The 23,074-nt window shown below is 38.2% G+C and overlaps 5 protein-coding genes across 8 annotated transcripts; 3 read left to right on the top strand and 2 right to left on the bottom strand.

Annotated features, from left to right (window-relative positions):
• The first annotated feature begins 31 nt into the window (after positions 1–31).
• On the top strand, positions 32–6,507 carry LOC113751153 (cytosolic enolase 3). Of its 3 annotated transcripts, none has more exons than XM_027295048.1 (14): positions 32–420; positions 516–670; positions 887–1,061; positions 1,927–2,019; positions 2,129–2,200; positions 2,290–2,406; positions 2,628–2,708; positions 3,499–3,575; positions 3,667–3,770; positions 4,093–4,191; positions 4,340–4,425; positions 4,995–5,081; positions 5,413–5,610; positions 6,080–6,507. In XM_027295048.1, exons 1-14 carry the CDS (start codon positions 316–318, stop codon positions 6,146–6,148), a joined length of 1,518 nt encoding a protein of 505 aa, XP_027150849.1. In that variant the 5' UTR covers positions 32–315; the 3' UTR covers positions 6,149–6,507. The 3 variants fall into 3 exon arrangements, with proteins under 3 accessions (XP_027150849.1, XP_027150857.1, XP_027150864.1); XM_027295063.1 differs by having other exon boundaries at positions 356–440; XM_027295056.1 differs by lacking the exon at positions 1,927–2,019 and having other exon boundaries at positions 33–420.
• A 575-nt stretch (positions 6,508–7,082) lies between these two features.
• LOC113775654 (proliferating cell nuclear antigen) lies at positions 7,083–9,047 on the bottom strand. Its single transcript, XM_027320621.1, has 4 exons — positions 8,626–9,047; positions 7,897–8,049; positions 7,681–7,778; positions 7,083–7,596 (listed from the first exon to the last, which is right to left on the bottom strand). The coding sequence occupies exons 1-4, from the start codon at positions 8,942–8,944 to the stop codon at positions 7,372–7,374; spliced, it is 795 nt and encodes a 264-aa protein (XP_027176422.1). The 5' UTR covers positions 8,945–9,047; the 3' UTR covers positions 7,083–7,371.
• Positions 9,048–11,966: 2,919 nt separating this feature from the next.
• Positions 11,967–15,240, top strand: LOC113765360 (mitochondrial uncoupling protein 2-like). Of its 2 annotated transcripts, none has more exons than XM_027309517.1 (9): positions 11,967–12,160; positions 12,406–12,630; positions 12,725–12,803; positions 12,939–13,027; positions 13,124–13,222; positions 13,324–13,428; positions 13,880–13,954; positions 14,338–14,424; positions 14,805–15,240. In XM_027309517.1, exons 1-9 carry the CDS (start codon positions 12,089–12,091, stop codon positions 14,823–14,825), a joined length of 852 nt encoding a protein of 283 aa, XP_027165318.1. In that variant the 5' UTR covers positions 11,967–12,088; the 3' UTR covers positions 14,826–15,240. The 2 variants fall into 2 exon arrangements, with proteins under 2 accessions (XP_027165318.1, XP_027165309.1); XM_027309508.1 differs by having other exon boundaries at positions 12,894–13,027.
• Positions 15,241–15,371: 131 nt separating this feature from the next.
• On the bottom strand, positions 15,372–17,992 carry LOC113765349 (protein GRAVITROPIC IN THE LIGHT 1). The gene is made up of 3 exons (XM_027309496.1): positions 17,787–17,992; positions 16,539–17,287; positions 15,372–16,417 (listed from the first exon to the last, which is right to left on the bottom strand). Exons 1-3 carry the CDS (start codon positions 17,885–17,887, stop codon positions 15,603–15,605), a joined length of 1,665 nt encoding a protein of 554 aa, XP_027165297.1. The 5' UTR covers positions 17,888–17,992; the 3' UTR covers positions 15,372–15,602.
• Positions 17,993–21,830: 3,838 nt separating this feature from the next.
• Positions 21,831–22,999, top strand: LOC113762730. Its single transcript, XM_027306303.1, has 4 exons — positions 21,831–22,131; positions 22,255–22,350; positions 22,578–22,715; positions 22,827–22,999. Exons 1-4 carry the CDS (start codon positions 21,913–21,915, stop codon positions 22,866–22,868), a joined length of 495 nt encoding a protein of 164 aa, XP_027162104.1. The 5' UTR covers positions 21,831–21,912; the 3' UTR covers positions 22,869–22,999.
• Positions 23,000–23,074: the final 75 nt, after the last annotated feature.

Raw genomic sequence — 23,074 nt, 5'->3', positions numbered from 1 at the left:
GCTTTACATCGCGTTGTTTTATTTTTCTGAAAAACACGATTCGACAAGCGAAAAGGAAATTAAAGTGGGGATGCCAGGAGAAACGACATCGTAAAACGCCACCATCGGCATTACTGGTCGCGCCACTGTAGATCTCTCACTGGAAGAGCGCCGATACATCATATACGAGAGCACAACTCAAAGTACCCTCCTCTCCAAAAAAAAAAGAAAAAGCAAGAGCTAGAGCTAGCAAAGCAAAACTAATAAAGAGGAAAAAGGCAGTTTTTTCTCCCAAAAAGAAAAACAAAGAAAAAAGAAGAAGGAGAAGAAGAAGAAATGTCAGTGCAAGAATATTTGGATAAGCACGCGCTCTCCCGGAAAATAGAAGACGCCGTCAATGCCGCCGTTAGGGCCAAAACTCCCGATCCAGTCCTCTTCATCGTACGTCTTCAATGCTTATGGTATTTGTTTAATTAGCTTTTCAAATGATATGCTTTATTATGCATATATATACTTATTTGGTGATTATGTGACAGTCGAATCATATGAAGAAATCGGTGCCTTCGATGATTACGAAAGTGAAAGCGCGACAAATTCTCGATAGCAGAGGTATTCCAACGGTTGAAGTTGATTTATACACCAATAAAGGCATGTTTCGTGCTTCTGCACCCAGTGGAGCTTCCTCCGGAATGTAGGTCCTTTTCCTTAATGCTTACAGAAATACTAGTCTGTTGCAGTAGTTAATCTGAGTGTAAATGCTTTGCAATGGAATTTGCAGCACCGCCACACTTGAGATCCCAAGCTTTTGATAATAATATCTGATTATATTCCATCTATCGGTTGACGTATTTCTGAACTCAGAAATCAATTCTGAACGAGTGTTGTTGTATTGATTTCCTGACTCTAGGTATGAGGCTATTGAATTACGTGATGGAGATAAGGGAACGTATCTTGGAAATGGTGTGAGCAGGGCTGTTAGAAATGTCAATGAGAAAATATCTGAAGCTTTGATTGGTATGGATCCTACTCTTCAGTCTCAAATTGATCAAGCCATGATAGACTTGGACAGGACGGAGAAGAAGGTAGCTTTTCCATTCTCTGAAGTCTTTTGTCAGAATTTTGTTCATTGTTATCAACCAAATAAAACAAAATAAAATACTGATCGTTTGTTTTGCACTGTAGACCCTGTATGACTTTGGATGATGCTGTATACATCATATCTATTCAAGCCATTTCATTTAATTGTTTACACTCTAGCACAAGATGTCATCCTAGGATGAACTGCACTGAGGTGTTGGGCAGTAGTATCCAAAACCTTGATAACTTTTGAGGTGTTAGGCCATAGCACCTGAAACCCTATAATCTCTTGTTCAAGACTTGCAATTAGTGACCCTGAAGCAGGCACTGTTGTTTGTTAGCCTTATAATCCAATTATAAGTTGCGAATCTGTCACCTTCTGCATCTCTAGGTAGTTTGTGGTGCAACTTCAAGGTGGATTGATACATTCAAATTTTCTTGGTTTGCATGAAAGATAATGATATCAATGCTTCCTTATAGAATTGTGGCCCATTAATGCCAGCTTAAATTAGATTGCACTTATCCAGTAGTAATCTTTTATTTTTAATTTTTTTTTTGTTGTAAGCAAATCTTTTAATTAGCTAATAGGAAATTGATATTCACAAGAACTTGAGTTGACACAAAAACACAAATCCTCGAATTTCTGTTTCATCTTCCTAGTAGTTTGATGGCACGAATAAGTCAGAACTTGATCATCATCTATTTTTGTGTCTAACAGAGAGAAAGGTGTCTCTTAATCATCATCTATTTTTATGCTTAAGGAAAAGAAAATATCTCTATATCATTGTGTCTGTTTGCTATAACATACAACTGATTCCTTCCCTGCCTGCATATTTGTCTAACCTTTGCATGTTCCTTGTCATACATCAGGAAAGTCAATTAGTTTTCACAAGGCCTCTGCTCCATTTCAGTAATTTATTCCTACCTCTAAGAGAAAGTGCTTTTTGGGAATTCTTTTTTCAAGTAATTATTTTCTTTGTCTGGCATATTTTCAGTAATACTGCTGAATATTTATCTCTTTTCCTGAATGATTTGGAAATTTAGTCTTCTTTTTCACAATTTGGTGCTGCAGGGTGAGCTTGGAGCAAATGCAATTTTAGCAGTATCCATGGCTGCTTGCAAAGCTGGTGCAGCCGAAAAGGAGGCATGTGAATGCTCTTTTTGGCATTTAGTTTTCACTTAAACTAAACTAGAAGCGATTTATCTGCTACGTGTGATAATTTTTTCTTGCAGGTTCCACTGTACAAACACATTGCAGTTCTTTCGGGCGATACAAATCTTAGTCTTCCTATTCCTGCTTTCACTCTTCTAAGTGGTGGAAAATATGCTGGAAATTTTTTGCCTGTTAAGGTAAGCTGTGCTTAGCTCCAATTACCTATCTTATCAAGCTTTGTTGGTTCCTGTGATTGATTTCCTGTTTACACCTTCTGCAACATTTTATTGGCTACACGTGGTTGCTTCTTTCAAACCTTTTCTTAAGGTTCATTTTTTTTTCAACTCTGTGAATTTACATGTTAATTTAAAGTGCATATTTCTTGATGTTATCTGATGATTGGCTTGAAATTTGTCAGCAAATTATGATTCTTCCAATTGGAGCTAGACAGTTTGAGGAGGCACTGCAAATGGGCTCTGAGACTTATCATCATCTAAAGGTAATTTACCCTTTTGTTGTTAGCCTGTGGTTGCAAGAATATATTTTGCAACTGCAGAAAAGATATTGAGACTCCAAATTGTCTTTGTGCAAAGAGTGACTAATTAAGAATTTGGAACTCTGTTAAATGGTCCACTATCACTATCATAATCTGGCGAAGTGGATACTCCTGTCCTTGGGACTCCTAGGACAAGTATTTGAACAAAGTGACATGAGACTGTTCTTAAGCCTAGAACTCGACCTCTGCCATTGAAGGATGCCTTGACAAGCAGCTAGGTAAATGTTGAGAATTTTAACTCTTAATGGAAGACTTCGGCCTCCTTGCCCATAAATGTGAACTTTTTAAAATGGAAATTGTTATTGGCACTCCATATTTGTTATGACACTTTCTTGACTTTTTTTAATTACGCAAAAAGTTGTATGTAACCCTACTGTAATTGCAATTACAAACTATATAGTATTTGGAATGTAATATAGGGGTATGTTTGTCTTTCCGGATGATTAAAAATGTCAAAGGAGTGCCTACATCAAATTCGGTAGTGCCAATACCAGCTTCCCTTTGAAATTCCTATTACTAGGTCTTTACTTTGTACAAAGTGGAGCATGCTGCAAAATCTCAAGAATAACTAACTTTACACACAAACATATTTCTGAAATTGCCCATTCTGTCAAGACCAGCAAAGATATTTGTGAAGGATGCAAAGTTTTGTACCAAAAATTTTTTCTCTGCCCCTCTTGTTTTAATCTTCTAGCTAATTTGTTAATTGTAAGCTTCATTCCAAAATGGGCAGGCCGTTATTAGTAAAAAATATGGCACTGATGGATGTAGTGTTGGTGAAGATGGTGGTTTTGCTCCAAGCATCACAAGGTAAGTTTTTTCCTTTTTTCCCACCCAAATCATTGATCTTTAATTTGTTCCATTTGACAATATATTTATCTTTGACCTGCTGCTTTATCAGCATTCGAGAAGGTTTGGATCTTGTTAAGGAGGCAATAGGCAGAACTGGGTACAGTGAAAAGTTAAAGATAGCAATTGATGTTGATGCCACCGAGTTCTGCATAGGTGATCTTCTTATTTTTTTTTCAACTAATGGTGGTAAAATGGGAAAAAAAAGGGACAAAAAAAAGGGGCATGTTGATGTGTGTTAGGCAAGAGTTTTAGTATCTGTTTGATACATTCAAATTTTGTGTGGACATTTGAGAAATTTTCAGATGAGGTATCAAAATGACTTTCCTTGGAAAAGATTGGAGTTTAAAGCTTAATTTGATTTTGGAAAGTATATGTCAGCTCTCTTTGAGCTGTTTCGGTTTAATTATCTCTAGCTACCTCTTATATTTGTTTCTGTCTCCTGGAAGAATGATTTTTGTTGTCTTCTCTGATTTAGGTACAAAGTATGATTTAGATTTCAAATCCCCCAACAAATCAGGTCAAAATTTCAAGTCAGGAGAGGATATGATTAATATATACAAGGAACTTTGTGCAGGTATATCTATTATATACTCCTTTCTTATTTGATTTATTGTTATCTCTTGATGCTTTCTACCTGTTAGAGCAGGTAGAGTTTTTGTCACCTTACTAAGATATTCTAATTTCGCCTATTTTGCTTGTGCAAATATAATGTGAATTTGTAGATTACCCTATTGTTTCAATTGAAGATCCATTTGACAAGGAGGATTGGGAGCACGCCAAGCATTTTTCAAATCTTGGAATATGCCAGGTTTGTCTGACATTCTTCCTGATGATTACCGTGATCACTCTCGTTCATACTTAATAATTAGGACAAACTTAAACTAGTCATTGCTGAAGAGTAGGAATCAAATAGTAAGCTACTGTGAGGAATTTTTTTTTTCAATTATTTTCTCTGCTCGTAGTATTCAAACAATGTTGTTATGTAGTGAACTAATTCATAGGCACCTAGTGGAACAATGAATTTTATTCCAAGTTGGTAATATTAGCAGAATTTAATCATAATTCTGTGGTGCAGGAGCTTACAAAAGATATAAAGGGATGAGATTAACATTTTATTCTTTAATTAGATGTTATATGTGTTTGATTCCTTCAGCTATGTATCATTTTGGACAATGCCTTCTTTTGGCTAATAATGGCACGTGATAGTTCTTTGGGTTCCTAAAATAAGCTAGCTAGGTTGGAGTAGATGTGTTTTCTTATGGAATTAAGTAGTGAATATATTGAATATTTTCTACAGTGAGTTTATCGCTTCCCTCTTCTTTCCATTCTTTTTTGGGTGCTCTTCTGTTCAAACTAAAAAATAGTTTCTCTTCCTAGGTTGTGGGAGATGACTTGTTGATGTCAAACACTAAAAGAATTGAAAGAGCTGTGCAGGAATCTGCTTGTAATGCTCTTCTTCTCAAGGTATCTGCCATTGACAGTTGAGTTTTAGATTCTCTAGTCAAAGTAATTTTATTTTTTCTGGAGTTGGACTGACTGATAGGATTGCCTATGTGCATTTGGAGATGTTGGGTCTTTGTGATGTTCAGAATACGTAGTTTGCATTTCTATTTTGTCAATATGGTGGACAGGCACCTATTTTCTTAAGTATCGACCTGAATTGGCTGTTTTACATGATATGATCTTGAACTTATCTTAAAAGATGGCCTTGTGTGCTATTTATTCTTGCTATAAGTGCTTTTTTTTTTCCTCAATGAGTTAGCTAACTTTAATAATATTGAGGGTTGGACTTCAGGTTAATCAGATTGGGACGGTGACTGAGGCAATTGAAATCGTGAAATTGGCCAAGGATGCCCACTGGGGAGTTGTGATATCTCAAAGAAGCGGGGAAACTGAAGATGCATTCATTGCTGATTTATGTGTTGGCCTTGCTGTAAGTCAGATAAAAGCAGGTGCCCCTTGCCGAGGAGAAAGACTAGCAAAATACAACCAGGTTCATACATTACCTCATAACTCTCAGGTTTTCTTTGGCTCCATTAACTTCTATTTGATGGTGCCAGCTAAATTGAAATTTTGGTTGATTGATATAGAATGTTTCAATAGCTGAAGTAATGGGAAAAATTAAAATGTAAAAAGAACTATTTGGATATGGATTATCTTTCAGGCATGTGACTCTGTAGGAGTATTTATTTTCTTGGTCTCATTCTCTGAGTAGGCTTGGATTCACTGCCCCACTCCCAACCTCCCTGGGTATATAAAGTGGAGAAAGTGCTCTTCACAACTGAGATAGTTAAAGATTGAATAACATGAAAGTAGACAGTTTTGTTGCATTAACCACAGGTGCTTTCTCAGCCCAATGGATGAAACCCTGCCCTTGGCTGTGTGGTGTAGGCATTTTAATTTGATTGTTATTTATAGATATAATATGGTATAGACTTTAACAGATAAATGTTCATCTACAGTTGCTTAGAATTGAGGAAGATCTTGGAGACCAAGCAGTTTACGTGGGTGATGATTGGAGATTGTCCTAACCTCCTCAGTGGACCACCTGTTCCTCATGTTTTGCCCAATTACTTCGTACTGAAGTTTGCCTGATATAGATACTAGCGTTCTTGATCAAAGAGCTCGGTTGATGTTTCGTGTTAGTTTTGGTCACAATGGCTGGTTCCCCCCAACCCCCTTTTCCCCTCTTCCATTTTGGCTGCGACCTTGTGATACTATAGCAGGCATCTGTGTATCAAACACACCCCTGAAAAAGGGGGCAAAAATGAAAGAAAAAGAGATATAAGGAGTATGTGATTGGACTTTTCCAGGAATTTGAGGCTGTGTACATTTTACAAGAATATGTAAGTTCATGTTTTTGATGAAATATTAACAGCTAAATTCAGAATGGTTTCCCATTTTACAAATTTAGCTCATGCTTTTACTTCACGTGCATCTGAGTTCGTCTCAACTCTCAACAGCTGCTCGAAACACTGTTGATCACTGCAGTAAGGTGGGTGCCTTTTAAACCATTCTAAAAATGCTTGTCCAGTTTTCGATAGCGTGATCTACACAAGTGATATTTTGCCGTGGCAGAAAGGTGTTTGGTATAGTGTAGAGCGACTGTTTATTCTCGTTGTTGTAATTTTCATCCCAAATCACGTCAGTAAAAAATTGATGTACACAGGAACCTTCCTCGTGCAAGTCCGCAAAAGGTATATCATAATAACCTGACAGTCATTGAGGAACTCGCTACTTGCTACCCTAGCGGACATACTATTAAGGAGACCCGATACACAAGGTGTTGCATACATGGACATCAGGGACAGAACGGGTGGAGTGGATTTCTGGAAGCATGACTACACAATGGCTTCGCCTGAGATGGATCAATAGACATTTAAACGAATCCAGAAAATACAATAATCTGACATCCCGATCGAAGGCAAAATTCTGGTGTAAAGAGTACTAGTAGTGCGAAAACCATTAAGATAAAGAGTGAAAGAAATTTACTGATTCGAAGAAACAAAAACAACTACAACAAATTTAGAAAACACAAAAGCAAAGGAAAAAGAGAAAACGCAATTACAACAAATTTCGAAAACAAAAAAGAAAATGAAACTCTAATAAACTCAAGCATAACAGACTATTTAACAATGAAAGTCATATAAACTATCCACTAAGAGCTGAATTCTCAAGTAAACAAGATTAAGAAAAGTTGTGGCAGAGACAGCATCAGCAGAGATTGAAAATGCTGCTGCTGGAGCATTCAAACTCAAGGCTTTGTCTCTTCTTCATCCTCTTCAATCTTAGGCGCCAGGTAAAATCTTATATAACCCATCTCTGCAATCTTGTACTCAACAACTACAGGAAGCTCTGAAGACAAACTGATGGTTACTGTGTTAGACAATGGGCTTGCCTTGGTAAAAGAGTTCAAATACCTAAGGGCAAATGTCAAGGACACTGGATCATTCATTTCTATAACAGTTGCTTCCTCTGGCTGAAAATAATGACAAAAACAAATAAAATCCAATAACAGAGCATAAACTGACAAAAGCAGTAAAATTCTCACAAAATAATGTACCTTGTCAACAGTTGTATTCTGCCGGCAAACAATATTAGCAGACCCAATATCACCTCTTGTTGAAAATTTTACACCTTCTTTTGTCACAGATATCACAACTGCAAAACACCCAAAAAAGTAAGTAAATACAAAACGGACCAACCCCTATATCAAATACAAAAGCCTAACCAAGGTTGACACGTTTAGCTTATTGGTGACTTCTACTAATAAAAGTACCTGTATCACCGATACTGCTGAGATCTTTACAAATTCTAGCAAACTCAGCCGAAGGCATCCTAACAATAGCCTGGTACTCTGCTTCTGGAATTCCAAGGTGCTCACTGTCGATGTCCATAAGCTTCATTTCAAAATCAGCTATCTTATCTTGAGCTTCAAATCCATGACAACATAACCAAAGAAAATCAGTTGACGCAATATGTTAACCACCAAAAACAAATACTGTATTGAATATTAACCATGCCAAACAAAAAAATCACACACACACACAGATGACAATAAACCCATCCTAGAAAATCACAGGAAGAAGGATTTGAGGCAAGCGGAGGAGCAGCGAAAGGAAAAATCAAAGAAGGGAACAACTTTGAAGTCTACTTTTAAATCACGAACTTATATATTTTGGAAAAAAAAGTATCAACGTTTTTTTTATTTAAATAGAAACAAGCAATATTGTGGTAACTCCCCGATAAACCATGTATTCCCCGCAACAAAAAAAAAAAAAAGATTTATAAACATCACTTCATTTCAATATATGAATCATCAGAATCTAGTCTTTACATGCACATCGTTTTCAGTATCTAAATTGCAATTAATATGATTTCCCATCTGATTTTTCAATAATTACATTTTTTTCTGTTAATTTAACAAACTGTAAATATGAAAGATTCAGAAAATACATAGTCAATTTTTTTCAAAGAAAACATAGAAATACCAAAATAGAAAACTTACTGGGACTTTCAAACATGAAGGTAACAGTATCACTGCCATCGTCGCCTTTAATGGTGATGATGTCATCGTTTCCGGCGCACTTGAGCATCTTAGCCATATTGTTAAGATTCATCCCCATGGAAAAATTACGGTCACAGCGGTAGTGCTCAAAGCCTTCGGATCTGAGCAGCAGAGCCACCAGCGCGACGTGGCTGGAGTCCATGGCTTGCAAGGAGAAGCCACTCGAGGAACAGTCGAAATTCGCATCGTTCACCAAATCTTTTATGGCGTCCAGAACCTTCTTCAACAAACTACCCTGAACAAGCCTTAATTCAAACATCTCTGAAGGGAAATTCAGAGGGAAATGGCTAGGGTTAGGTTGTACAGAGGGCCGGAGAGTTCTTTTTTCTTTTTTCTTTTTTTTTTTTTTGAAGGAGGGAAAGTGGGAAAAAGTGGGAGGGAAATATTAGCGGGGGTTTATATACAGCACTGAAAGTAATGGGGGAAGCGTGCTTTGGAATTTTAATACCAGTAGGGACTAAAGGGCATTTTAAAAATTTATTTTTGTTTAAAGAAACCTTTTTGTGAGATGGCGGGATTTGAGTGGTGCCCAATTTGGTAGACGATTAGAATTCCCGCCATATACTGATTTGGAAGTCCTCAGCGTGAAGTTTGGGCCAGGTCCACTTATTAGGCTGCGGTAACAATCCAGGAAAGCGCTAGCGGGCTACAATTTGAGCAATGGTTTGGGCTTAACCAAAGTGATTCTCCCGTTGGTTACTAAAATGAACATGATTTATTGTCACCCACGCAATTGTTGCATCTTCTATTTGGATTTGTTTCTTGGGTTGATCAATCCGCAATGAATAATTTAACTCTTATGACCTGAAAAAGATTTTTTTTTTTTTGTCAACACAGGGGTGTCCGGGTCAATCCTTACATGGTCCGACTAATCCCCTACGGTCCGGGAGAGGAGGCTCCACTCCACACCGAACACGTTAACAGCGGGACTCGAACCCTGGACAAGCCAGGAAGGTCGCCATACCCTAAGGAGGGGGAGCGGACCGCTCGAGCTACCCCGCGGGGACAAAGACCAGCTACGTAGAGTGGCAAGTTGTGGGAGACAAGGGTTGAACCCCTGACCTCTACCATCCCAAAGAAGGGGATGACCGCTGGACCAAATGGCCAGTGGCTTATGACCTGAAAAAGATGATTAAGCAAATTCAAACAAATTGGACTATAGGAGTAAGGGATATCAAATTGATGGTCAGCCAGCAGACACAATTTTGATTGATTTGTAATCAACCCTCTGCATTTTGTAAGTTTATGAATTAAGCAAATGAGATGTCAATCAATATATCAATGTCTCTCTTTAGTAATCATTCATTTGCAAAAGCCCCACACATCACACACATTTATTTATTTTTACTATATAAAGCGAAATTCATTAACAGGATCGTTAGAAATCATCTAACGTGATTTAATTTACATCACAAAAATTTGCAGACTTCTGTAGTATATTCGTGGTATCAATTGATTTTAGAATAATAGATTTAGCTATGATCATAAGGCTTGACCGAGTTACCTATAATTTCGAAGCGTCAAGTCAATTTCTAAGACCAAACAATCTCCTGCTGGCACTTCACAATTTCGCACTCCCTTCTTCCCTGTCTTGTGTTGCTTTCATTTTTTCTTTTTTAAGTCAAAGTTGTTGCTTTCATTTGACAACCGTTCCTGCTTGGCAAAGCAAATGAAAGTTTGTTGCCGAGCAGGGGGCTGCTTTTGGTTCCACTTCCATCCCATCACGATGAAGACTGATGCAAATAATTTCATTAAATAAAGAGTAAATTTTATATATATTGATAGTATATACACTATCACCATTTAATTCATAATATATGTACAAAAGTTGAATTTCAAATTCCAATTTTGCATAATTGTTATTCATCTAATGCTGACAGTATATAGGAAAAATTATACACTGTCAGTGTAGGCAAAAATTAATCAATTGTATTAATTTTTGAAATATTTGATGTATTATATGAATGAAATGTTTTTCAACTTGTTTTTGTTTGTATATTATTATAACATTATATTTGAAAATTTTATTTTTGAAAAATAGACCAATCAAAATGGAGTTGTAATATTTGAATTTGAAATTCAAAATTTACACATATGTAATGGATTCAATGGTGATAGTGTATTAGGATTGTCAATGAGGTCGGATTAACCTAAACTTAGTTCGTTAAGCCCGAAAACTAGTCCAATGAGCCCGACCTTTTAGTGAACGGATTTGAATTTAAATATAAAAATTAGGCCCAAATTAAATATGAAATGAGCTCAAGCCTTATTAGACCCAAATCCGATATAGTCCCAACCCTTAAATTACATTTATATATAATTTATATTTTGATATTATACATAATTATATATCCAAATATATTATTGCTAAATGTTAAATATATACAAATTATAAAAATACAAAAATACATTTAAAAACTCTTTTACTAGTTTTCTTGAGAGCCAATATTAGTAATGCATAACTGAAATTCTAACTTTTCTTATTGGTTGAGTAAATTTTTGTGTTGACATAATATTGATTAATTTATTTTTGGTCTAAAAACACAAATTATCAAGCATGTTTTGATTCAAATCACAAAGTTATGAAAAAGTTTCAACTTTTGAAGATGTATTGGTTTATGGCCGCATGTTTTATTACTATTTTTCATGTATTTTGAACGAATTAGATATAATATTGTAAAAAAATTCATGATTTATATACTTTTTAAAAACTATTACTTGTTCATGTTTAATTTTAATATTATAATCCTGTGAATGTTAAATTAGTTTTACAACTTAATAGTTATAGTAATTATATTAAGAAATTTGAGGAGCAATAAGTGAATTTGGGTTAAACACGAATAAGGTTCAAAAATATGAATATTTTATGAATTGAATATGATCATCATATTTATTAACCCGAAACTCACCATTCGAAACTCGAAAGTGTTACAAATTAAATTAGTTAAGTCTAAATTTATGAAAATCCATCTTATATGACCTGATTGGCAAGCTTATAAAATTTACTGACTTAAAAAGATACACTGTTTGTGTGTATATAAGATTTACTCAATAAATATTCCACACGCCCCGTAATTAGTCGAAGAAAAGCAAACAACTCCAGCATAGGTTGTCACATCACATGTACATGTATTCCCCAAATTTTATTTATAAAAAATTTACTAAAAATAAAATGAGTATTTTTAAGTCATCTGTAATGAGATTAGCGTAGTACAGTAGAATTTTGGGAGAGTCCTGTCTTGTATCAAATTTAACTATCAAAATCAAATGCACGAGTTTTTAAGCGCTCGCAATCACTCTTTTACTTTCTTTATAACTTACTCTCAAATCTGAATCATCATTATTATTATTTGGAACTCCTAGTCCGCACCCTGATTAATTCGACTCGGTATCTCCTCCGGCAATGGCGGATCCATTCGAGATCTCCTTCGCCGGAATCTTCCTCAGCAGCGCCTTCGCCGCTTGTTTTGCCGAGGTAACTCTTGTTTTTCTTAGTAGTAAACTCTTTCAACATTTACGTTTCTACGTTCTGAAAGGTAAATTACTAGGTAAAATGACATACTTACAGCTCGTCTGTGCAAATTCCATTTCAGCGCTGACTACCAATGCTCAATGCTGTTAGATTCAGATTTCACATTTAAATGTGGATACGTTGATCTTAATTTTCTTTTTGTTTTATTGTTTTTTTTCCTTTGGTGAATTTGTTGATTATGCCTGCAGTTGTGTACTATTCCCTTGGACACAGCTAAAGTTAGGCTACAATTAGAAAAGAGAGCTGCCATTAGTGGGGAGGCTGGGGGTGGTGGCTCAAAGTACAAGGGATTGTTAGGTACAGTTGTGACTATTGCCAAGGAAGAAGGTCTTTTAGCGCTTTGGAAAGGAATTATACCGGGATTACACCGTCAGTGTCTCTATGGCGGTCTAAGAATCGGCTTATACGAGCCTGTAAGTTTTCGGTGTGAGTTGTTTTTGCTTAAAATTTTTAGACACATGGTTGTATGTATTAATTTTGGCATGCTATTTTGTACACGTCGGACAGGTTAAGGCATTCTTAGTTGGGAGTAATGCTATAGAAGATGTTTCTCTGTTTAATAAAGTACTTGCTGCTTTGGTAACTGGTGAGTTAGCTCTTGTTTCGTGTGAGTTGAACTGGATTTACTATGTTTGATGTATGAGTTGTATTGATTTCTTTTTCTGTTCATAAAAAGGTGCTATAGCAATTGCTGTTGCTAATCCAACTGATCTTGTGAAAGTTCGGCTTCAGGCTGAAGGAAAGATGCCTGTTGGAGTGCCTAGGCGCTACTCTGGAGCTTTGGATGCTTATTATACCATTGCCAAACAGGTGAAATTGCTGATAAGTATCTAACCACATACAGTTATATGTGGTCGTTGGTTAAATGCTTTCTTAGTTATTCATTTAGCCAACAAAAATGAATAGGAAGGACTGGCAGCTTTATGGACAGGGCTTGGGCCAAATATTGCTAGAAATGCAATCATCAATGCAGCTGAGCTAGCTAGCTATGATCATGTGAAAGAGGTAACCTCGATTTTGTTACTTGATTTAGAATATGTGATTGCTTCTCATAATCAGTTCTTAATCTGCATTCTAACTTGTCCATTCTGTTTCTTTCCTTGTAGACCATTTTGAAATTTCCAGGATTTTCAGACAATGTTTTAACCCATCTTCTAGCCGGTTTAGGGGCAGGTTTTTTTGCTGTCTGCATTGGGTCTCCTGTTGACGTTGTAAGTTACGTTTGCTCAGACACTTGTTGCAGTTATGCTAGGCAGTGAATACGGCATCCCTGTGTCAGCATCAAGCTGCTTTTGTAGCTCTTTTCTCTGCAAAGTGTTATTCCTGTGGAGTGATGTGGGTTACAATATTAAGATCTTTTAGTAAAACTGTCTAGGGAAAAGCACAAATATAACAGGGTCTATTATGGCATGCAAGAAATATAAGGAAAGTGTCGATGGTGTCAAACTTGTTTAAGTACCAATAGAAGCACAGTTTGCTTGAGACGATTGTTACTGGCATGAGATATGTATAAACAAAATGGTGATGAGCATGATTGTTTCTGAAAACCTGTATACGTTCTTGCAAAAACTTGAAGCATTCCTAGCATGGATTTAAGTCTACTCCTTGACATTACTGTTGACAAACTTATTTTGAATCTAAGCTTTGGTGATATTTTTCCAGGTAAAATCTAGAATGATGGGAGATTCAATCTACAAAAGCACCTTGGATTGTTTTTTCAAAACTTTGAAAAATGAGGTACGTATTGCCTCTACTTTTTCGTTTCTCATTTAACTGTGACAAAGTTGCAGTATTTTCATCTTTCTGCAGTCATCAAACAATTGTCTAAAAATCATCTTTCTTCCTTTTTCTATTCCTTCAAATCTAGTTATACGAATTTGGATGTGGTACTGCTGTATTCGGTCATGGTCTCTGTTGCTATCAGTGAAATGTTTTTAGATGATTAAGTTCATCCGCTGTTGTGCTGGGGACAGCTATGTGCTCTTAGTCTTCAGTGTCTTGTTCAGTTATGATGAAGCACACTCTGGTTGATCTGGAGCAAAAATTTGGATACTAGATGTACTATTGCGACAGATCTATTTCTCCGGCTAGCTAATGTCTTCTGATAAAAAATTTTGCAGGGGCCTTTTGCTTTTTATAAGGGCTTCTTACCCAACTTTGGGCGACTAGGTCTATGGAATGCCATCATGTTCTTAACTCTTGAGCAGGTAAGTGATACTTCCGCCTTAGGAAGTTGGTTGCTTCTCTATTCAGCATAAGTTGTTATATGTTTTTAACCTATTGAAAATAATGTTTAAGATCTCCTTTTATCAATGGGTTGATGCTCCAAAGACCGGTTTAGTTTGATGAGTTGTAAAAGATTTTATCCAGTAAAGAATTTAGTTTCTTCGTCACAAACAGAAACTGCTCATTCCTCTCTCTACTATATTATAACTAGTATGGTGCTTCTGGATTAATTTTTCTGTCAACCATTAGAAATTTGGCTGCATCTTGGTCCTTGCTTCTTTGAACTCTGGTACTGGCTGCTGGCGCTCCTATCCACAAACCAACTAATAACAATCATATTTATTACTTCTCTCCATGACAGGTCAAGAAACTATTTTTGTGAGTAATTTAAACCAAATCACCTCCTTGAGTTTTGAGGAGCTGTCATCTCTCTGCGGGGTGAGAGTGAGAGAGAGGGTCCTCTCCTGCATCTGACTGTTCATCATTCAATTGATAAGGAGCATTTCTTTCTGCGGGGGGTCTCTGCTTATTCAAAGATCATGAAGGAGCACAAATGCGGATGTCAATAAAAGTGAATTCCTTCTTGTCCGTATTAGCTGTGACAACATTGCATAGTAGTATATACTCGTTGGAAAAGCTTTCGACACAGCAAAGAGAATTACCGCTTTCAACAATATTTCTAGAATTGAAGAATGCGAGATATTTGAGACATATCGTGATGCAATTCTTTTGTTTCAACTTAACCCTGTATACCAATATACTGTACTTAATAGTGGAGGATTTGTATATTCAGATTATTCTGATCTTATGAGATAATTTTTCATGCAGGGTATCTGTATGAGCTTTCCAGGTTCCATGCCCAAAAACTGAGAGAGCTCTAGAGGCTCTTCCAATTCTATCAGGAGTGATCTTTGCAATACCCCGAGCATCGAGCGAACAAATAAGAAACATTCAAGTGCTAAACGCTACAGCTTCATCAATCTTACAACAGAGTGATTAATACTCTTAAGATACAGAGGAATTATGCATCCTTAAACAAATCTACTGACTGAAGACTTGAATCTACTATAGCGAAGAAAACTCCCATAACCGAAGCACCTCAGAGCTCGACCTCGTCCATGTCTTCTAAGTTTTAACTAGGCTAAATAGTAGTACAAATTCAATACCCGTTCTTGGGAACGACGTATACCCTGGCTTTAATTAGCGACCCATTTCCAAGTTTAAACCCGGGGCTCACCGGAAAGCCCACCACCTGAGGCACGCCCGCACCCATTCGTCCACCACCTGGAACCCTCGCCACACTGTCCATATACTGCGGATGGAAATCAGCTCCCTTAGCCGCCTCAAAATGACTTGGCGGTGGGTCCATCGAAAATGCCAGCAAATGTAGCAGCCAAACTGCCTTAGCAAGGCCCAAAAACTCCCCATAAAATTGACTCCTGGGGTGGTTTCCGGCCAAAACTAGGCGGCGCTGCTCCAAGTCCCCGAATAACGATTCCTCCATTTTGGGATGAACAATTGCCAAATACTTCTTGAAACAGAAGTTCCCGAAGCTGCAAGTCGGAAGTATCCCTAACAGTTCAATTGGGTCCATGGCTTTCATGTCGCGGTACTGAGTGAAGCAATCGCGACGGTGCTGGTCGGGATGGATCAATGAGGAGAGGCTGCCGTCCATGTAAAAGGTCTCGTGGTCGAACCCCTGAAACATTTTCCGGTTAACATAGGATTCTAAAGCGTACTTAGCGTGGTTGGCTCCGACTATGGAGTCCGGAAAGGTGGTGGGGGTGGGTGTAGTCGGGGAGGCATTGCTGGAGAAAGAAGCAGCTTCGATGGATCTCACAGCGGCTGTGATGTCCCAATGAGCTGAACGCATCAGGGAAAGGAGCATTGCCGTGAATGATTTAGCAGCTTCCTTTACTGAGCTCATTGTCGATTCAAATATCTCCGGCGCCGGTGACGGTGCCAGGCCTGCAACTGCATCGGAAAAAAAAATTCGTAGTCAAACAACGAATGGCACAATCTGAGATACATGCAAAGAAACGAGGGTAAACATGTCATTTAGCAAAGGGTAGTATTTGGAATAGGATCCTGTCACCTTGACTACTACAGCTGACTTTTCTCTTTGACTTGCTGCCTTTCCTTACACCGCTGCCACTGCCGCTCAGCGACGACGCCGTTTTAAACTTCTCTCTCAAGTTCTCAATCTCCACATCCTTAGCCTTCACTTCCCTCTTCAACTCCTCCAACGCCGCCTCGTACGGCGCCACCACCTCCCTCAGCGTCGCCGCCCCTACTTTCCACCCCCCTCTCCCTCCTCCAGTATTCCCAAGACTCCTCCTGAATCTCTCCCTCAACACCCCGATCCTCCGCAGCTCAGCAACCACAGCCACGTCCGCAACGCGCATTTTATCCGGATCCCAGGGGCAGTGCGCCTCCTGCAGGCTAACGTACGCCCGCTTCATCGCGGAAGCCGCCTCGAACACTTCGCCAATCAGCATTTCCATCTGGATAACTCTCTCATTTCTCGGGCCACAATTTCGGTCCCCTTTGCTGTTGTTCCTTTTCACATCCCAATTCTTCAGCGAATCTCCTCCGTCACCCACATCGTAGCGGTCATCGTCTTCTTCGTCCACGTCTTGTTCTTCATCTTCCTGAGTTTTGAAGTTGTCGTCGTCGGAGTCGTCGGGGGAGTGAAGAACAGTGGCATCGTCGGCGTGGCGGATGGAGCCGAGGGGGTTGAGTAAGCAGTTGGCGGTGACGCGTTGGATTAGATCGGAGAAGTTGGAGACCTTGGTTGTGGTGGCGGACATTTTGTTGATCCTGACTGAGTTTGTGGGACTCGGGCTGCCAGTCACTCGAGTGGGCAGTGGCATCAGTTAAAAATGTGAGTAGTAGTAGACGAGCAAATGTGAGTAGTAGTAGACGAGCAGGATTAGTCAACGAGTCAAAGCATTTGCTTTGTATAGATTTTTTTTTTTTTTTTTTTCCTTCTCTTCCCAGTAGAGGCTCGGTTTAGATTTATGGTGGGAATGTGGGGAATGTATTACCGACTTATCCAAAAAAAAAAAAAAAAAATAGTCCTGTAGGAATACTACAACTTACATGTGCTGGAAATGAAAAAAAAAAAAATCAATGAGCTTTTGTCTTGGTTGTTTTGTCTGTTCAATGGGACGGGTAAGTCGCTTAAGAAAACTGAGAGAATCAACAGAGATTTGTGGTTGGACAAATGCATTCTCACACTCACTGAGCAGTGTAATACTACCTAATACTACTAAAGCTTTAGGGCAAAGTAATGAAGAGTTGATTAGCTGAGGAGGAGGAGAAGAGGGGTAAGAGGGCGAACCAGTTGCTTTTCAGTTGAGGGATGTCAGATCGTAGAGAAAACTTTGTAGGGCGTTTGGTGAGGTGATCCCGATTGACTGGAAAACTGTAGGATAGCTGCATCTCTGGCACTTGAGTTTCATCACGGCTCCCATGTCCTCTCTTCTTTCTGCAGATTCAGTTTACACAATCATATTTCGGAATACATTTTGATGCTTCTCTGAATTATCCCATAAGATAAAGAAAATTTAAATGAATTATTGCTTCGAAAGCCGGCCGTTTGGTTATTAGAGTATTTTGGTTTTGAGAACTCCCAAATTTGAGGTGTAAACACAGTCTACTATTTGGAAAAAGTTACGTTAAATAGGGCCCTGTAGCTACAGCATGTTGTCCTCCAAAAATAGAAGATAGTAGTGCTCCATCAGCTATTAGCAAAGGCAATTAGAGAACCCTTCGTTTCAACAGTATAATTTACGATGTATGAGTAGAAACTACTTTCGTGTATTTGCCACGCCATGAGGCTAAGAATGATGATGTAAACTTCTTTGAAATAATGCAATAATGAGCACCAAATGTCGGGTGAAAAAAATGATCAAGCCCGCAGGCAGGAGTTCATATAATAGTACGTATTGGCAGGCAGGTTTGGTGAAACGTTTCTTTCTGTCCTCATGGAACATGGTCGATTCACTAATAGTAGTACTACAAATATCAGAATTTTAGTAGCCAATCCCCATGGAGGAAGAAACTTAATTAACTTGGTAATTGGAGGCAGAACAAGTGATGGTCGGTCCCCGCTCCCCCGTAGTCCCAAAATCCAAAATTGGCTAAACTCATTTCCACGATCAATTGATCACTGGCAAAAATTTAAGGATCGGAGCATCTTGTGACTCGTAAAATCTAGTCCTTTGGCACTTAAGAATCTTTGATGCAATTGCAAACATACCCTTTAGAGCAGTGTTTTCAAGAGGTAAGAGTTTCATCAATTTTACAAGTGTAGCTAACAGTGTAAATTTCGAGGCCACAAAAAAAAAAAATTTTAAAAAAAAAGAAAAAGAAATTGGAACTCTAGAACAAACTCATGCAGACACCAATCCATTACCTTGACTTGTCGCATCGGAATGAGCGAAGTAACACGCTAGAAAACATAGTTGAAGATGGCTAGATCAGTGTGGGCAAGTTGTGAACTGAACCCAGAGAGTCTTTGGGGAGGGGGGGGGGGGGGTTTGGGGGTGGATAAATTTATAGCAACTCTGAGCGCACTGAGGAAAGGTGAATAAATATTTTACTAGTATTTATAGAGTTTGGAGTGGAACTAATGCATATGGCTCTCCATGAAAAGACAACAGGAAGGTGCTGTATTTTATTAGTAGTGTATTTGTTCATTAATATGTAAGTTGAATTATTTGAACACTAAGAAGGTTCTGATAATCTGAAGCCCGATCACTTGTAAATCAAGATAAAAGATGTTCAATATATATATATATATATATCGAAACCTGCAGCGGGAGTACTTGAGATGGGTACCAGCCAAACTTGGAGAACTCGGATGATCAGGCTTAAGCTGGGTTATGGTGAGTATCTCTTCGGTCCTCCTAAATCGACAAGTGGAGTATTAATTTTCATTTAAGGCCAGGCATTGAAATGCTAACATGCTGCAAGCGAGCATCCCCTGAAACACGCACTACTATATTTGACAAGTTCAACAAGTTAAAGAAACACTTCGACGATTCACCCTCTCCAATCGGGTTCAAACCTCACCAGCAGCGAAAAAAATCTAAGGATTGTGCCATAGCACTCCCTTGGTCTAGTTGGGTCTGTATACCCACTAGTCCTTACAACAGCCTCCTTAGGCTCCCCCTCCCCCCTAGATTAGAATAGAGTAGGTTATACACATGTATCGTTGCTGACAAAAAAAAAGATTCACCCTCTCCAATCACATCCCTCAGTTTTCGCAATGTGTCCCCTAGCAACAGGATCTACCATTTTTTTTTTGTTGATAAAAGAAAAGTCTGAGTGAGTCCAGTTTCGATTGCCATTATAATTAAGGAAATACATATTCTTGAAATCATCGGCAACCAACTAGCCAAGTACTATTTGCAAAGAACATAAAATTGAGTGCGATTGTCCATCACCTTTTGCAAAATGAAACCATTTTTCCTTATTATATCTTTTTTTTTCACCCTTATAATATCAACTATCAAGGATGATAGTTTCTACACAATTAACTTCAATTGCACTTGCAGTTGTCGTGCCATAAATGAGATTTGTGCTGATAAAAATATAAAACACGGTCTATTATATTTGTGTCAACCAAAAACTTTCTAAAGTGCTCAAGCTAATGAGATTGTATGCACTCACTCTATTGGTGCAGTGAGAGGACATGTATCTTATTAGCCAGTTTAATGTGAAAACTAATGGCGAGGGTCACATGAACGGCGAGGGTTGCTTTTCTGTCTTCTTCTTCTATTATTTTGTCTACTTTTTTTTTTGAAAAAAAAAAAATTAATTGACTCAAAACATTCTTAAATTCGTTGCAATTACGGAGTCTCGTTATTGTTTTTTGAGTTTTTCACGTGATTCATATACACCGTGCCGGGGCCTAATCTTAAAAAGACAGCGTGACTTAGTCACCAGCAGGAATCTTGAGGCAATAAAACGAGAGAATACGTCCACACGCGTGAATATGGTACCCGCCCAACAATGAGACACTGAGATGGTCATGGACCTCCCCCAGTACCCGTATCACGTTTTGGAAGGCCCTTTTGGATCTGAATGGGTTAAGAGGCGGGCCTTGGACAGAAGGAACATCTTTTTGAGTTAGATTGAAGCCCTAGGGGATGGATGTGAACTCTCAACGCGTTGCGTGGCCACTAGGCAGCTCCTAGGCCTACGTGGGCTTATTTGTGAAGAAATCCTCAACAGTTAGTCTTCGTCGTGTAATGGTCCAATAATTTGCAAAATCTTGCAAAGCCACTAGTGCCAGTTGAGTCACAATAATTAAAAAAAAAAAAGAAAAGGGCAAAAGTGAATCTAGAAGTGCAACTCATCTGGCGGAGAAGAGCTGGAACCTGCAAGCTGGTGCTGCGAAGTTTGAAGAGCCGGAGATAACTGGAGCGGGTACAATGGGCTGTTGTAGGCCCTCCACAGCAGGCGAAGGCGGAAAATAATGCAACAATTATGTCTGGGGACTTTCGGTAGCATTTATTTACAAGGAAAAGAGCAAAATCATTCGCAATGTCTCTCCATATTTTTTTCATTGTTCATTTTTAAAATGATAATTTTATCACCCTTATATAATTAAATCGATAAAATTTGATCATTTTTTAGTATAAAATCACCATGTGACCTATATATAGTCATTTTTTACGTACAAAAATATTAGATTTCACTTTTTTAGTAACAAAAACGAATATATATTGGGCCGAATCTTATTTTTTTAGGAAAAGAATAAATAGGTTTCAGGACTAAATAATTTATTTTACAAAATATAAAGGACATTTTAAACAACCTTCTCGAGAAAAGTGTAGGAAAGTTAGCTATTTTTTTTTTCTTTTGTGTATATTTGTTAAGTTAGAAAATACTGCTGCATTTTTCCTCACTTTCTTGCATGTTGTGTGCCGCAAAATTGCACAAGTTTGGAGGAAAAATGCAAGGGTTGCATATCTTGAACATAATAGCTTCTTTTATTTTTCTTTTTCCGAAGTTTTCCTCTTTACTTTTTTGTTTTTCATGATATTTTCTTAGACTGCAACACAGTAACACGACACCATATTCAGATCTCATGACTAAAGCCATCCAACAAAGAGATGCCACCGATGTGGTGGGGGTCCAGCTTCCTGTTCGACTTGACCCTTGAGAACCAACCAACCAACCAACCAACCAACCGTCAGCATTTCAACTGGAAAAAAAGCAAAAAACAAAAAATCCAGAAACACCGACTACTACAATTTTTATACTCCACCTCAACGTGGTGAGGCCCACGGGAATTAAAGTGTTGCCAAAATATCTAAATGCCTTGCCAAAAATATCTTGCACCGGGTCAGGCTCAGGGCCACTCCAACTAATTGAAGAAAACATCTTCTTCAAAGAAATACGTGGTTCCTGCTCTTTCTTCTTTTCTTCTCATCAGAAAAGACCGAAGAAGAAAAATGGAGTGTTGCACGAGGCCGAACCGCAGCGATGTTCATGTGTCAAAGGAGGAAGAGGCAAAGCTGGAGGAGTCCACCAGAGATTACTTTGATGCTATGGCTCCAAAGCGCCATACCAAGCCTCAGCGCAGCGACTATTCTAAAACTTACACCGATTCTTGTTCTGATGATGTTATTCCTGAGCACGTTCGATTTCAACTTCTTGAAAATGATCCTCAGGTTACTTTCTTCATCATCAAAACCCACCTAGTAATCTATCTGTAATTTGATCTTATTACTTAGTTCTTGTAACTTGTTAAGACTTGTTCTCAAGAAGTTTTGAGTCCTGTCCAATTGTTGCAGAAACTGGGGCGCACCAGTGGAAGCCAAGCAACTGAGGAGTTCGTTGAAACAGAGTATTATAAAGATCTCAACTGCATCGACAAGCAACATCACACGGTAGTAGCGTGATTTGATTCCATTGCATCTCTACATTATTTTGGTTACCTCAACTGGTCGAATAGTAACAAGATCAGAAACAAAAAAAGCCAGCATTCGAGTATATATATAAAAAAAAGAATTTTCTTCTTTTCTTTCTTGATAGAAAAATTAGTGATGTTCCCCTAATCATCCAAATGAAACATGAATAATCCTCTGCTATTGTTGTCTTGAAAATGAAATTGCAGACGGGAACTGGATTCATTGCTATAGAGAGCATGAAAGGCAAATCCTTCAGCTTAGAACCAGATTCTGCAACAGATTACCATGGCTCCTGCAAGGGAAATCCAGCGACTAATGAATGGATTCCAGCAGCTGCTGATGAGGTCGTAACTACTTTCATTTTGAATAAGCTTCTTTTAAACTATATCCATTTTCCGTTTGGTATTCCAGATAAGATGTCGTCTGATTTCACTTTCGTTGATTGCCGGTTTCAGGCTGGTTTCGTCTCCGACAAACCCAAGAGGAGTGACAACTGAAGGGGAATGATAGATCATTGAAGACCTGTTCCTGAACATGATCCTTTCGTTGGAGATATTTCTCATATTATGCTATTGTTGAACTCCTGACGAAATAAATGCAATCTTTCCAGTGATGGATGTTCTTGTGTTCCTGGTCGTCGATCCGCTTAATTTTCTTCACCATTTTATCATATACATATCAAAGCGATTAGTTAAGCTTGATA

This window comes from Coffea eugenioides, chromosome 1 (genome assembly GCF_003713205.1).
Source record: "Coffea eugenioides isolate CCC68of chromosome 1, Ceug_1.0, whole genome shotgun sequence".
Classification (NCBI taxonomy): Eukaryota; Viridiplantae; Streptophyta; class Magnoliopsida; order Gentianales; family Rubiaceae; genus Coffea; species Coffea eugenioides.
This window is presented reverse-complemented; position numbering and strand designations above follow the sequence as displayed.